The sequence below is a fragment of the Coturnix japonica genome, chromosome 1, assembly GCF_054131305.1.
Source record: "Coturnix japonica strain WE chromosome 1, WE-NBRP24, whole genome shotgun sequence".
Taxonomy (NCBI): domain Eukaryota; kingdom Metazoa; phylum Chordata; class Aves; order Galliformes; family Phasianidae; genus Coturnix; species Coturnix japonica.
Window position 1 is genome coordinate 13,547,087 of NC_140663.1, and position 14,519 is coordinate 13,561,605.

Here is a 14,519-nt window from a genome sequence, read left to right on the forward strand (position 1 = left end):
AGCATTTCCTTGCCATACTGAATGTCTCTGTTCAGAGAGGCTTAGTGGGCAATGCTAACTCAAGGCAAGGTCTTGTAGAAGGTAAATTTGAGGTTTCTGACATCACTGTGACCTTCAAGTACTTTAACAGGAAGCTTACGAACTGGTGGGAGACCATCTCTTTTCACAGTCTGACAGTGATAGGGCAAAGGGGAATGGTTTTAAGCTAGGAGAGGAGAACATTTGTATAGATGTTAGGGAGAAATTTTCTCAGTGTTGTTTACTTTTCTTAGGAAATGCATAAATGAGAGTAAAAGTACAGTTTGTAATTAGTCTTCTTCTAAACGTACTATATAATTATGCAACTATGCTAACTATATTACAATGAAAATCTACAGGAAAAATGTAAAGGCCTAAGCACCTGAAGTTAATATTCAAAGTAAAACACTAATTTGTACTGAAGCATCTGTTAAATTTATGAAGGTTAATTAATTCATTGTTCACTTTTGTTCTGCTGAGCTCCTATAAGGATGAATTTGACCTATAATGGTTAATTTACTGCAATGATTTATGCATCCGATACATCTATGAATGAATCTTTCACTAATTTTCCTCTTAAACATACAAAGTAACATTCATTTACATTTTTAGAGCTTCAGAATTCACAAACTTCATTTTCAGTGTTTGCAGTTAATTCCTGATACACGTATCTAATACATAAATATGAAACAAGCCACTACTCCACAAATAAATTATATATAGTTTTATTTTATGGAGTTTTGAGCTTAGCTCTGAGCAAAATTAATAATGCAATCCATGTGAATATTTTAAATTCAGCCAGTTATTTTTGCTTTGCATTTTTTCACAAAGAAGAGAAGTGTTCGTGATGTTACTGCCTCAGCTTTGACAAATGCTGGTTATCCTGGCAGCTGGATAATATTTTTTTTGCAGAATAGCTTCACACAAGTATACTGCGGTTACCTAAATGGTGTCCCTCTCTGCTCTGCCCTTGTGAGGCCCCATCTGGATGGAGTACAGCATCCAGGTTGGGGGCCCCCAGTACAAGAAAGACAAGGAGCTGTTGGAGAGGGTCCAGAGGGCCACAAAGATGATCAGAGGGCTGGAACACCTCCTGTATGAAGACAGGCTGAGGGAGCTGGGCTTGTTCAGCCCGGAGAAGGCTGAGAGATGACTTCACTGCAGACTTCTAGTACCTGAAGGGAGCCTACAAACAGCAGGGCAGTCAACTCTTTACAAGGGTAGATAATGGCAGGACAAGGGGAAATGATTTTAAGTTGAAGGAGGGAAGATTTAGGCTGGATATCAGGGGAAAGTTCTTTACCAAGAGAGTGGTGATGTGCTGGAACAGGCTGCCCATCCCCGGAGGTGTTCAACACCAGGTTGGATGGGGCCCTCGACAACCTGGTCGAATATAAAATGTGAAGGCTGGCAGCCCTGCCTGTGGCAGGGGGGTTGGAGCTTGATGTTCCTCAATGTCCCTTCCAACCCAAGCCATTCTATGATTCTATGAATCCTTGCTACTGTGAAACTGGATTGTGTACTGCTGATATCTGGTCATTACCCCATACTAATAAGTTGCCTGAAGATGAATGTTTATTCCACAGTTAGATAAACAATGTATATGGTGTCACTTCAGGAAGAAGCATATTTTTACCAGAAGACAATCTTTATGAAGAGAAACAAAAGGTTCTCATTAATTGCAGATGCACAATTAGAAGGTGTAACAGTAAACAGCACAATTTAGACTATGGTACTGTTTAATATTTCATATTCTGTTAAGTAATAGAATCTAATTTACCTCCCTTTTGAAAAGCACTGTGCAAATTTAAGTGATATTTTGAAAAAGAAAACAAGTAATGTATCAGGGCTCATTTGAATAATTTGTGAATAGTAGTTTGAGATAATAGGAAGCAACATGAGGAAACAAATATCAAATTAGTACTCTTCATACAGGCAATGAAATAATAGAAGAAATCATAGAATCATAGAATTACTCATGTTAGAAAAGACCTTGAAGATCATCAAGTCCAACCACAGCCTAACCAGTACCCTAACTCTAAAAACCCTACACTAAATCATATCCCTGAGCACCACATCCAAACGGCTCTTAAACACATCCAGGGATGGCGATTCAACCACCTCCCTGGGGAGCCTATTCCAGTACCTAATTATCCTTTCTGTAAAGAAGTGTTTCCTAACATCCAACCTAAACTTGCCCTGGCGCAACTTGAGGCCATTTCCCCTCGTCCTGTCACTTGTCACTAGTGAGAAGAGACCTGCCCCACTCTCACTGTAAGAACCTTTCAGGTACTGGAAGAGGGCGATAAATCATTCAAACTCAGAAAATGTGGGCTTATACTTTAGTCATGAGGATGGGTACTGCCCAACATCAGTCATGAATTTTAAGCATATGGTTAAATGCATTCCTACATTATGCCATAGTTGTTCTGGAAGATAGTCAAACTCTTTACACTGTTAGAGCTACAAATTTTCAGCCTCATTAAAATCCTAATTGCTTGAACATTGCCATGAAATTAGGAAACTCTGACGGACAGCGTTTTCAGAAGTCGGTCCACATGCTGCCAGCTGTTTGTTTTAGGTATTTCAATGTCATGGAAAATAATACAATTCATGGAAGATGAAGTAAATGGCAATGGGGAATAAGTAATATTGTAAAAAATGTCATTTTGTCCATCTTAGATGCTTTTTGTTTTCCACGGAAGAAAGAGAAATAACTCTTTGAAGTTCTCCCTTATTTCCTCTCCAGATACTTCAGTGAGTTGCTGAAACTACCCTAAGTCACAATGTCTTTTTGACCATTCGTTAACACTGCAAAATCTTTCCTAATGCAGTTTCTTCCCTCCCCAGGCTCCAGATGACAGCATCCCATAGCGTGGGGGTGGTGTGAGCTTTCTGGTTCCACGTCTAACAGTGGACTATCAAATATGACAAAGGACCTAAAGAAGCTGTGAAGTTTTCCTCTAAGAAAGTGGCAGGTGAGGATGTTCTATTTAAGCAAAAATTGCATATGTTGGTTTTCTTCCCCCCACAGACAAAAAAAAAGTTTTATCTTGGGAAGAAAAGAATCAAGAAGGGAATGAGGGGATAAATACAAAATTGCAGTAAAGCTTTCAAGATGAATTTGTGACAGACCTTTACTGTAAGCCCAAGTACTTGAAAAATAAGAGGGACTTGGCAACAAGCTTAAATTCCATTTTATTTTATTTTTTTATTATTATTTCCCCCCCAAATGATGAAGCAATAAATACTGCACGAGCCAGTAGGGCAGGAGGTATTTTAAAAAAATCCACTGTGTTGGTTTACAGAAGAAATTCATGAGAGAAAGTGTTAAAAAGCACTTGTCATAAAAGTTTGGTTTTGCTTCTCTCTCTGTATGTCGAATATACATTGCTATCCTGAATGAGATCCTTGTCGGAAGCAGAAATGATGTGCAATCTGATTTATAACCCTGATTATCTGTTTGTGTGTGAGTATTGATAAGTAGTGGATACAACTTAACCTGGGTTAGGTTATCACCCTCACTTTGCATACATTTGTCTGAATATTTGCTCAGCGATATGATTTAGCAGAGCATTGTTAAGAGTTAGGGTACTATGGTTAGACTGTGGTTGGACTTGATGATCTTTCAGGTCTTTTCCAACCTGTTTAATTCTATGATAAGAAGGTAACAGACCAGCAGCCAGTGCTCCCTGATGAAATCTATAGCAGAGTCTATACTCAAAGACACAGATAGTGCCAGTTTTGGCAGAGATACTGTTTTCTTCAGTGTAAGCTGAGGTCTTATCAACAGTATTAGGAAATACGTGAAGTTCTGTGCATGATTAATAAAAGGCAGGACCTGAAGTTTTAATGTAGCACTTTCGGTATTGCTGCTTCTGGGCTCAGAATAACCACACTGATTTTTTGAAATTATTATTATATTTATTTTTGTCTAGAAATGACCGCATTTCTATTTAGTTTCAGTGAATAAAATAACTGGAGAACACACTGGTTAGCTGTAGAGGCTAAGTGTGCTAATTTCTTCTGAATAAGTTAATTCTCAGAGCAAGTGTTACATACAAAGGCTTTGCCTCCAAAATCATGTTTCCTAATGGTGGCAGTGATTTTATGAATACCCTGGGAGCAATCTGAGGGAAAAATGTGAGTAGAGATTAAGCAGAGGAAGAAATTATGAAGTATATTATTATTAAAAGATCTGCAGTGCTCACATGCGTTCTGCAAACCCAGCTGATATTTCTTTGAAATATGAAAGGTCTGTAAGTGAGTGGGCATGGCACAGAAGGGTGGAAAAACAGAATTCCAGTCTTTCAAGGGTAGTTTGAGAATAAGGCGACCATAGAGGAAGAAGCGGGTTTCCTCTTCTGGAGTCAAGATACTCAGTTGTGCTCAGTTGATCTTGTGATAAATACACCGAGATATCATTTTGGCACTACCTGATTTTATTGAAAGAAATGCATTTGACTGTTATTTAGACCTCAAAAGACAAACTGGTTAATTTTAGAGTATATCAATGTATTTTTTAATTAAAAAAGACTTAATCAGTATACTTACTCATCCTTTATGTCACAATCTAAACAGTAACCTGACCTTACTGGCTACTAAAAACTGGTAATAAAAGTACTCCAAAGCACATTATTAGAACTTGAGATGCACAGTGCATGCTTCATTCTGAGATGAGATCCCGAAAATGTGCTTTCTAGACCTGAAATTCACATACAGAGAGATGACTACTCAGTACCAAGTGAAAGATATTAAATGGTTTACACAACTACTCCTAGATGATTGTGAGAGTGCTTCAGAGGCCTTTGCTCTTTTGAAGAGCTTTTTAACAGACTGAAAGCTGTGACAGGAGCTGATATTACTGCTATTAAACAAAGCATGACTATGCTAATTCTATGGAAGAATGCTTTCCTCAGGATGTGGAAGGAAGGAGCTTTAGATTGGATATCAGGATTAATTTATTCACAGAGAGGATGGTCAAAAACACTGGAATGAGCTGCCCAAGGAGATGGTGGACTTCTCATTACTGCAGGCATTTAAGAGATGTGGATGAGGTGCTCTGGGACATGGTTTACTGGTGGACCAGTAGTGTTACCTGTAATGGTACAGTGATGTCAAATTATGAATCTCCAAGGCAGGATGATGAGGAAGTAGAGGGGAGCAGTCAACATTTGCATCCTGTTACAGTGCTGAAACCTGGAAACAGCAATGCTCTAAAGCAATTACTCAGTGTTACACATCCGAGTTACTTTGCAATCTCTATCTTGTTCATCATGTAATTACCTCAAGTAAGTTCCTTATTCCTAAAATTAGGTTGCATGTATTGAAACAAGATATGTAGCTGTCTGATAATAAGCAATGGCTGACAGCAATGAATTGATGATTACAAAAGAGGAAAATGTCCTGCTTTCCACTCCAAAATGCTCAGAATCAATAACCTTATTAAAATGTAGCATAATATATGCAACAAACAGCCCTAAAGGTTTTTAGGAACTGCTCTTTAGTTCTTAGTCACCTGGCACCCTGTTCCTATTTGACATTAGTCTCTCAGAGTATCAGTAATCCTTCAACAATCCCTTGGGCGAAGGAAAAAAGAGTGAGATAAATTTGCTTTGTTTCTTGGCAGTTTTGGCTTTCGTCTTGCTGGCACAGCTGACTGTAGACACACCTAGCATACGTGTGAAAGTGTGTGGCTTCTTTTCTGCACTGAATACCTTCAACAGACTGATCTATGAGGAAATAACCGTGGTGATATCTGATGAGCAATGCTTTGCATTCAACAAATGGACAAGAGAAGGAAGAGGAAGACATGAAATTCAGCTCACACCTTCCTGAAAGCAAAAAGGCAGAAGACTGAGAAGGGTGTGGAGATGTCTGTGGTAACTTCCTTGGGTTTCTGCCATCAGATGCGTCCTGTGAAGAGGACTGTGTTACTGCTTTCTGTGCTCACTGTTCTGTCAGTTGGCTGGGAAATGAGGAGGTGTCTAGGCTAAAGGTTTGCCTTTAATTGTTTTTTTCATGTCCTCACAGCTCGGTTGTCCTTCTCAGGACACACTCCAGGACCTCAATGTCTTTCTTTCAGCAAGGGGCCCAGAACTGAATACAGCAGGTGAGGTGTGGCCTCATCAGAACTGAATAGAGGGGGAAAGAAATGTTTGTGGCTTCAGAGTAACCCACTGCCTTTTACAAATAAACATACAAAACTCCCTTTTTTCTATGCATAGAGCCACAAACAGCCAAGGTAGGTAACATTTGTACAGGGTTTGAGCTGATATCCTGTGACCTCTGACTTGACCTACACATCATGTAGCTGCAGATGTTGTAGTTCTGCAGTCATGTTGTGTAAATATGACATATCATCTAATTACAACACGTGCATGTCTGTTGTGTAAATACAGGTGACTGCAACACAGAAGTTCCCATGCCCGTGCCTTACCTTCCACCTGAGGTGGGGATGGTACCACTTCTTTCCCATAGAAGTGCCGTGAGAAATGAGTGTTTGGAGCCACTTATGTACCATGGAACTGAAAGCAAACCAAACATAAAGTGATGTGAGGCATATGGGAATTGAACTTTTACAATTATTTTAAACAGCAATGTAAACAGTAGGGTGAAATTAATGCCTTTTAAGGAAAGACAGAGGCACGAGAAGACAACGTTCACATCTTAGTGTATATAATGGCCAAGGCATTAACACACCTTCCCACTCTGGAGTCTTAAAACACCGGTTTTTTGGCACAAACCCGACACTTTCCCTCCCGCCTGAGGGCGGCGCGTAGCGCTGAGGGGCAGCGCCGGGCGGGGAGGCGCCTCCTGGCGGTGTGGAGCGCTCTGAGGGGGCGGGCGCTCCTTGTAGGAGAGGGCTTCGCCTTTTAAGTTGGTTTGGCTGCGTTGAGCCAAGAGTTCGGGCTGGTAGCGCGTTAAGGCGAGCGGAGGAGCCGGCTGGGCAGGGAGAGGTCTGCTGTGCGGAGCTGCTGTGAAGCGGGGATCTTCTCCCTGGATCCCGGGATTGTGAGCGGCTGCGGGGCTCCTCCCCTCCGTCCCTCCCTTCTTCAGTGCCTGCCGCCCTCCGAGCTGCCTCATGTTCGGGCTGGAGAAGCCGCCGGGGCAGCAAAAGCTGGACAGGAGCGGTGGGTTCCCGAATATGGCGTCTGTGGGGGATTTTAACGTGCTCAGCTCCAGTATCCCGGCCACCAAGGTGGAGCTCTCCGTGTCCTGCAGGTGAGGCGGGGGCGCGCTGTGGGGCTCCGCTGTAGCTGCGCTGCCCGCCCGGGCTGTGGGCAGCACCCGGCGGTGGAGCCGTGTCCGAGCAGCGGGCGTTTAACTTCTGGAGCTGTCCCAAGTACCGCGGGAGGGGAAGGAAAATAACTCCCATCCGGAGTAATCCTTCAATATATTTTTAAAGCTCTCTTGCAAAACTCTTAGGAAACCTGGCGCGGAGCCTCGTCGCGTTTTACCCGACCGCTGCTGCTGCTAAAAATGCCGACCCGTAACACGGGATGCAGTGTGTGCAGTTCTGCTCTTCCACCTTTATTTGGCCCCTGTTTGTTTGCTGGGATTTCAGAAATAATCCTTTCCCTCTCTGTGAAACACGGGGATATTTCCATTAGCGGTATGGAATTATTATTGTTGTGAATTGCTACGTTTGTTTTCACTCTGCCACAGCAGTTGAAGAGCAGTGGTTCCTCTGGCCAGCAGAGCTGACAGCTTCTGGCACATAACTCAAACTGTCGATGTTATTTGCTGATGGGAAATGAGACAAAGTTTGTGCCACGCTGCTCCATTTTCTGCTGTGGTTGCTGGGGAGTTACTGCTGTTAGCACTGCTTCTATAAGGGCAGACATACAGGGCTTGGAACTTCAGTCAGACCACTCCTTCTCTTCCCTTTGTGTATTTACTAAGGGATTTGTGTTTGTTTGTAGTAAATATACTAAATATATTCCCTTCGTAAGTATCTTTTGGTGTTTTAACACTAAGAAAAGCTGACACAGTGACAAATATAGTAGGGTTGAATTTGCATTACTGGAGCTGCCAGTAGCTGAGATGTGAAGGTGCTGATGTTCAGCCCATCTGCACAGTTTACCTGCAGCAAGCATAGAACCTGTGTTTGCAGAATGGAAGCTGTGAGGTGTTAAAGCAAACGTGACATTAGGTTCTATAGATAACCTACCAAAATTACAGATGTTGCAAGTCTTCATTCTGCTTTTGACCCAGTTCGTGTATAAAGGCAGCTTTCTTTTTATTCCAAGGGCTGTTTGGATCAGCCTGCAGTGCCTTCTTCAAGCCTAAGTTACTCAAAAATACATCCAATAGTTAATAACTGCGGGTGTATGGCATAGATGATCATATCTGCCATTAGTTATAGCTAACCTTAGGACATCGTTTGCATGTTAATTTCTTTGTATGTGTTTTGGATATATTTTCAAAAGCCACATCTGTTTTGCTTAAACAAGGGGGGAAAAAAGCCCCAAACTTTTAGAAATGTTTTCTCATCCTGGTAACTCTTGATGTCAAGTGTAGGGTAGGAATTTCCAAGGCGATTCCCTTCTTGATGTGCTGCACTGACAGCTTTCGATTGCAAAATCGTGCTTCAGATCTGAGTGTGAGATGATTGGGGCAGAGATTAATCGTTAACACATGGTTGTGATTCATCTGTAAAAACATTCCTAGGCTAAAGCTCTGGGGAAGCAAGGATACGCTAAATTGTGAAATACAGTGAGAGTCAAGAGTGCAGAGTTCAGCAAATGATGAAATTCTTCCTGTTTATTTTCATATGTATGCAGAGAAATGCTTTAAAAACACTTTGAGCCATTGATCTTCCCTTGGTACCTACAGAGTTGTAGAGCCAATTTGGTTGCTAGTTTACATCAGTAGTTGTCAGGTGACTGTCAGTCTTCTGTATGTAAAGGAAGAACTTCTTTACAGAAAGGGTAGTTAGGTACTGGAATAGGCTCCCCAGGGAGGTAGTTGAATCGCCATCCCTGGGTGTGTTTAAGAGCCGTTTGGATGTGGAACTCAGGGATATGATTTAGTGCAGGGTTTTTAGAGTTAGGGTTCTGGTTAGGCTGTGGTTGGACTTGATGATCTTCAAGGTCTTTTCCAACCTGGGTAATTCTATGATTCTAAAGAAAAAGTTCAGTGTTTTTCCAGCTCTTCTAAGGTATAGATGTGTGAAGGGGTGACAGAGAAGCAGGTAGGAAGGCTGTCACCTTGGGAGGCAGTAAGGCAGAACCCCAGGCTAGAAACCGTGGTACAATTGGGAAAGTGTGACTTGTTATCACAGAGACATGGTGGGATGAATCCTACGATTGGAATATCCCAATTGAGGACTACAGGCTTTTCAGAAGGGACAGACAGGGTAGGAGAGGTGGTGGAGTTGCTGTGTACGTTAGGAAGTGGATAGATTGAGAAGGGCTGTGTGTGAGGAACAGCCGCGATCAGGTTGAGAACTTGAAGGTAGAAATCAAGGATAGATCCAGTAAAGGGCATCAAGTGGTTGAGGTCTGTTACAGGCCACCTGAATGGGGGTGCCTGTTGACAAGGCCTTCTTGCTTCAGCTGCAGGAGGTGTTGAGCTCATGGGCTCTTGTCCTGATGGGGGATTTCAACCAGCTGGATGTGTGCTGGGATAGTGGCACGGCGGGTGGCAGACAATCCAGGAGATTCCTTAAGTCTGTCACGGACAACTTCCTGCTCCAGGTAATAGATGGACCAACCTGAGGTGAAGCCTTACTGGATCTGGTGCCAGTGTGCAAACAGAGCTGAACTTGGTGAGGGATGTGAAAGATGACAGTCACAGAATGACCTGGGTTGGAAGGGACCTCAAGGATCATGAAGTTCCAGCCCCCTGCCTGGCAGGGCCACCAGACTTCCACATTTACTAGATCAGGTTGCCCAGGGCCGCATCCAACCTGTTCTTGAACACCTCCAAGGATGGGGCATCCACAACCTCCCTGGACAGCCTGTTCCAGGACCTCACCAAGAAAGGGTTCTATAGGTACATATGTAGGAGGAGACAGGCCAAGGAGAGTGTTCCCCCTCTGCTGAAAGGTAATGGGGAGTTGGCTTCCTCAGACAGAGAAAAAGCTGAGGTACTCAGTTAGTGCTTTGCTTCATTCTTCATGGTTGGTCAGGCTTCTTGTGTCTGCCAGGACCATGAGCCTTTAAGTGAGGGTGTGGGGAGTGGTTTCTGTCCCACTGTAACAGTGAAACAAGTCCGAGTCCTCCTCATGAAACTGAATGTGTGTAAGTCTGTGGGGCTGATTGATATCCATCCTAGGGTTCTGATAGAGATGGCTGATGTGGTTGCCGAGCCACCCTCCATCATATTTGAACAATCATGGCTGTCTGGTGAAGTCCCTGGTGACTGGAAAGAGGGAAACATTACTCCTCAACAAGTTTGCAGATGACACCAGGCTGAGTGGTGCAGTTGATACATTGGAAGGAAGGGAAACCATCCAGGGAGACCTGGATAGGCTGGAGAAGTGGGCCCATGAAAACCTAATGAGGTTCACTAAGGCCAAGTGCAGGGTGCTGCACTTAGGTCAGGGCAGTCCCAGGTATTTATACAAACTGGAGGAAGATCTTGAGAGCAGCCCTGCCAAAGGGGACTTGTGGATCCTGATGGATGAGAACCTGGCCATGAGCCAGCAGTGTGCGCTTGCAGCCCAAAAGGCCAATTGTGTTCTGGGCTGCATTAGAAAAAGAGTGGCCAGCAGGGAGAGGGAGGTGATTGTCCTTCTCTACTCAGCTCTTGTGAGGCCCCATCTGCAGTACTGCGTCCAGGTCTGGGGCCCCCAGTACAGGAAGGACATGGAGCTCTTGGGGCGGATCCAGAGGAGGGCCACTAAGATGATCAGAGGGCTGGAGCATCTCTGCTGTGTACAAAGGTTCAGTGAACTGGGTTTGTTTAGCTTGGAGAAGAGAAGGCTCCAGGGAGATCTCATTGCAGTCTTCCAGTACTTGAAAGGAGCATGTAATCAGGAAGGGGAATGACTGTTTATGAGGGTAGGACAAGGGGGAATGGTTTTAAACTGAGACAGGGGAGGTTTAGGTTAGATACTAGGAGGAAGTTTTTCACACAGAGGGTGGTGACACACTGGAACAGGTTGCCCAAGGAGGTTGTGGATGCTCCATCCCTGGAGGCATCGAAGGCCAGGCTGGATGTGGCTCTGGTGGTTGGCGACCCAACACATAGCAGGGGGGTTGAAACCAGATGATCATCGAGGTCCTTTTCAACCCAGGCCATTCTGTGATTATATGATTTATAAGCCAGTAAGATTACTTGATCAGGGATCTGTATTTTTTGGCTCAAGGGCCAGATTTAATGTAGCAGAACAACTTAAACGTGACACCTGGAAGGATCCTGTGGTGTTGGCAGAAATACAGGGTTGTGTGGTCAGTTCTTGCAGCCATCTCCCTCTGTACCCACCAACTCCCTCCACCTGTTCCCACGGTCAGACCTGCTTTTACCTTTTACTCTACTATTGTTTTCCAGCCAAAAAGTTTCTCTTACTCCAGTGTGCACAGCGCACTGATGATAGGCCTGTGCCTAGACTTGAATCTACACTTACCAGCTGCAGGTAGAAACTTGTGGTCTCATGTAAGCTTGAGGTCAGCTACCGGCTGTGTTAAAGGGAAGAAAGTAACAGGAACATTTGAGATTGCTCATCTTGTGTCTGGGCCTGCCCTCATGCATCTGCTAGAACGTGATCCTGCCTGGTCATATTCTTCATTGACTACAATCAAGTTAAACACTGGAGAAGTATCACAGTCTGTTCTCATCTTCTCTGTTATCAGTGAAATTACGTACACAGTGGGATCTTGAGCTTTTCAGTTTTAGTCGTGATCAATGTAGTGGTTATCTCTGCTCCTAGTGGTTACTAGGTGCACTGATCTGGAGTTTCCTGATTAAACCACAGCCTTTATGAAACCTTATCTTGCAAGGAAGAAAGGAGTTTCACTGTGCCTTGTGTTAGTGTTTATTTACCTACTGAGGAGGTGTCAAACAATTATCTTCCTAAGGGTAAATTCTGCATATCTGTAGGAAAGTGAAGAAGAATTTTAATCACTTTATGACTTCCTGTCATAAAGCAAAGTATCAAGTCAAAATATGGCATCATAGCAGGCACTGTGAAGCAAACAAGCTCTGTCCCAGCCGAAACCAGGATGTGTGTCAGTGATGCTATAGTTATCTGAGAGATGGTCAAATCATTGTAAAACACTGACACAGGTCTGCTATGCTTTATGCAGGATCAGGTGGACTGTCCTCATCATTCCATGTTGATTCTGCACTTTTGGTATTCCCATGCCAGGCATAATGTGCAGGAAGGCAGCATTGACTCCTTGGGATTGGCTCAGAAGTAGCTGGTCGCCTGTGCCTGGTTTGGATCAGTTCTATACAGGTTCACAATTCGTACAGAAAATTAATATTAACAAATGGGATGAATGGAATTAAACCAATCCTATTCTCATTTATGAGAATAATCTAATTTCAGGTTTCTTGCATGGAGGAACAAAATGTTCTGCATCAGATTTTTCGCTTTTCCATTTGTTTGACAGTTTGAAAGTCCTAAGGAGTTCCATTCTAGTGGTTGTGGTATCCAAAGCATGTTTAACTTTATCTTTGATGGTTGTAAGGACTGATTTCTAGTAAGCTCTCTTCTTTCCAGCCAGTACATTTACCTTCTTGTTTTCTCTTAGAAATCTGTGTGGCAGAAAGATACAATGATAAAAGATACGGTAAATTGTTTGAGCTTGTAACTCTGTATAGTTACAATATATAGTTTGATTTTCCTGTGCATGCAGGTGTTATTTGAACTTTAGGCAAGCACCCATTAACTACAAAATCTAAAGCAGATCTGTGGCCCTGCAGGTGCAGCCTGGTCACTGTTAGGAACAGTTAGGGAGTTTTGAATCATATGAAGTCTCAGGACTTGTCAGGTTTTGTCTGAACTTGTCTTTGCCTGCTTGGTGCTTTGTGTGGATTTCCTTGGCTACAAAAGCAGTTTTTCTAAAGATCATGCAGCTACTGCTTAGATAGTTTATTTCTGGCTTGTGAAGTGGTGTGATACAGCTATTATTCTTCTATAGATAGCAGTATCAAGTAGTTCAGTGCAGAATAAGGTGTCTGGGACCCTCACAGAATGGTGTTGTGCAGAGGAGCGCCGTGGAAGCACAGGGGGCAAGGCAGAGTAGCAGAGGCAGAGGATGGAACAGAGGGGATATGGGATACCAGTGGTTTGTAAAGAAGAGCAGACTTGGGATATGGGCACAGCTTATTCAATTATTTGAAATAATGGAACCGAAGAGCAAGAACCGAACAGGTTCTTAGACAGCTGCCCTTAGACTGAGCTGACAGAGCTTTGGACTGCCAGGGGTCCTCCGTGCCATCCCCCACAATGTGTCTCTGGAAGCTCAGAGCCAGGCTGTTTAAATGCTGAGCCTTAGAAATATAAACATAGCAGGTTCATTCTGTTGTTTTCAAGTAATAATCGATGTGGTGCTGAAGGAGAGTTCAGCCAGTTTGTGATGTGAGCTGTTTGCTCACTCCAGCCAAAACTAGGGCTGCTCATAAATGGACTTTCATTTATTTAAAATGGAACAACTCAGCTTTCACATAGGCCTGCTTCATCTGCACGAGTATTTCTTTGTTCCTGTCAGCTTCCACAGACAGCAAAACCACTGTTACTGTATACGTAAGTATAGAAATCTGGCAATTCCATTTTTGTTGCTGGCTTAACCCCTGAGAGCAGTCAGCAGTTTAATAGAGGTATTGTCCTAACACTGTTTTTATGCATCTATTCAGATAATATTTTTTGTGTGTAGTCCTAAAAACGTAGAGAAGCTGTGCTGCTTTAGCTGTGCTCCTTTCTTCCCTCTTTCTCCAAAGAGAAAGACTCCTGAATCAGTATATTTGTAACTTGATTAATGTTACTCCGGAGGCTGACAATTATTTCTTCATCTTCTTGTGAACGAGAAGAGTCAGATATTTCTCCAGAGGAGTACAGTGGATGTTTTCTTGCCTCTCAGAGATGTGTTTGCTTTCTTCACAGACCTTCACGTGCCCCAATGAGTGGAGGTAATCAGAACAGCTCATCCTAACTGCCTTAGTCTGGAGAGCCACCATTTTCTCTCCTCTGAGCTTTTCCTAAAGAATCAGTCATTCTGACAAGGAGATAAAATTCTGAGAAATTGTCTAATCTACATGTAGGTCCAGGGCATTTTGAATCTAGAGGCTAATAGCTTCTTTCTTATTGTGTTCTGACAGAATATAGGAGAATATAAATAGCTGGGGAAGGATGATTACTCAAGCTAGTGTTACAACTGAAAAAAAAAACGTTCAGTAAATTACCCTGCAAGAAGTCAAGTGGACTCTTCACTCAAGTAGATTCTTTGGATTGTGTATCACCTTACGTAGGGCTGACCATTGGAAGTCCAGTGGTAGCAATTAAGGTTGAGAGACCTTGACTACTGTGATGTAAACCAGATTAAAATTAG

General features: G+C 43.1%; 1 protein-coding gene across 2 annotated transcripts in view; it reads left to right on the top strand.

Annotated features, from left to right (window-relative positions):
• Window positions 1-6,804: 6,804 nt before the first annotated feature.
• The window catches only part of CPNE8 (copine 8), an 82,234-nt gene continuing 74,519 nt past the window's right edge, over window positions 6,805-14,519 (top strand). The window contains exon 1 of one of the 2 annotated variants that reach the window (XM_015851701.3): window positions 6,805-7,242. In XM_015851701.3, the coding sequence (XP_015707187.1) occupies window positions 7,103-7,242 (140 nt within the window). In that variant the 5' untranslated portion in view covers window positions 6,805-7,102. The remainder of the gene's footprint in view (window positions 7,243-14,519) is intronic. The other variant, XM_085512000.1, reaches the window with a different exon arrangement.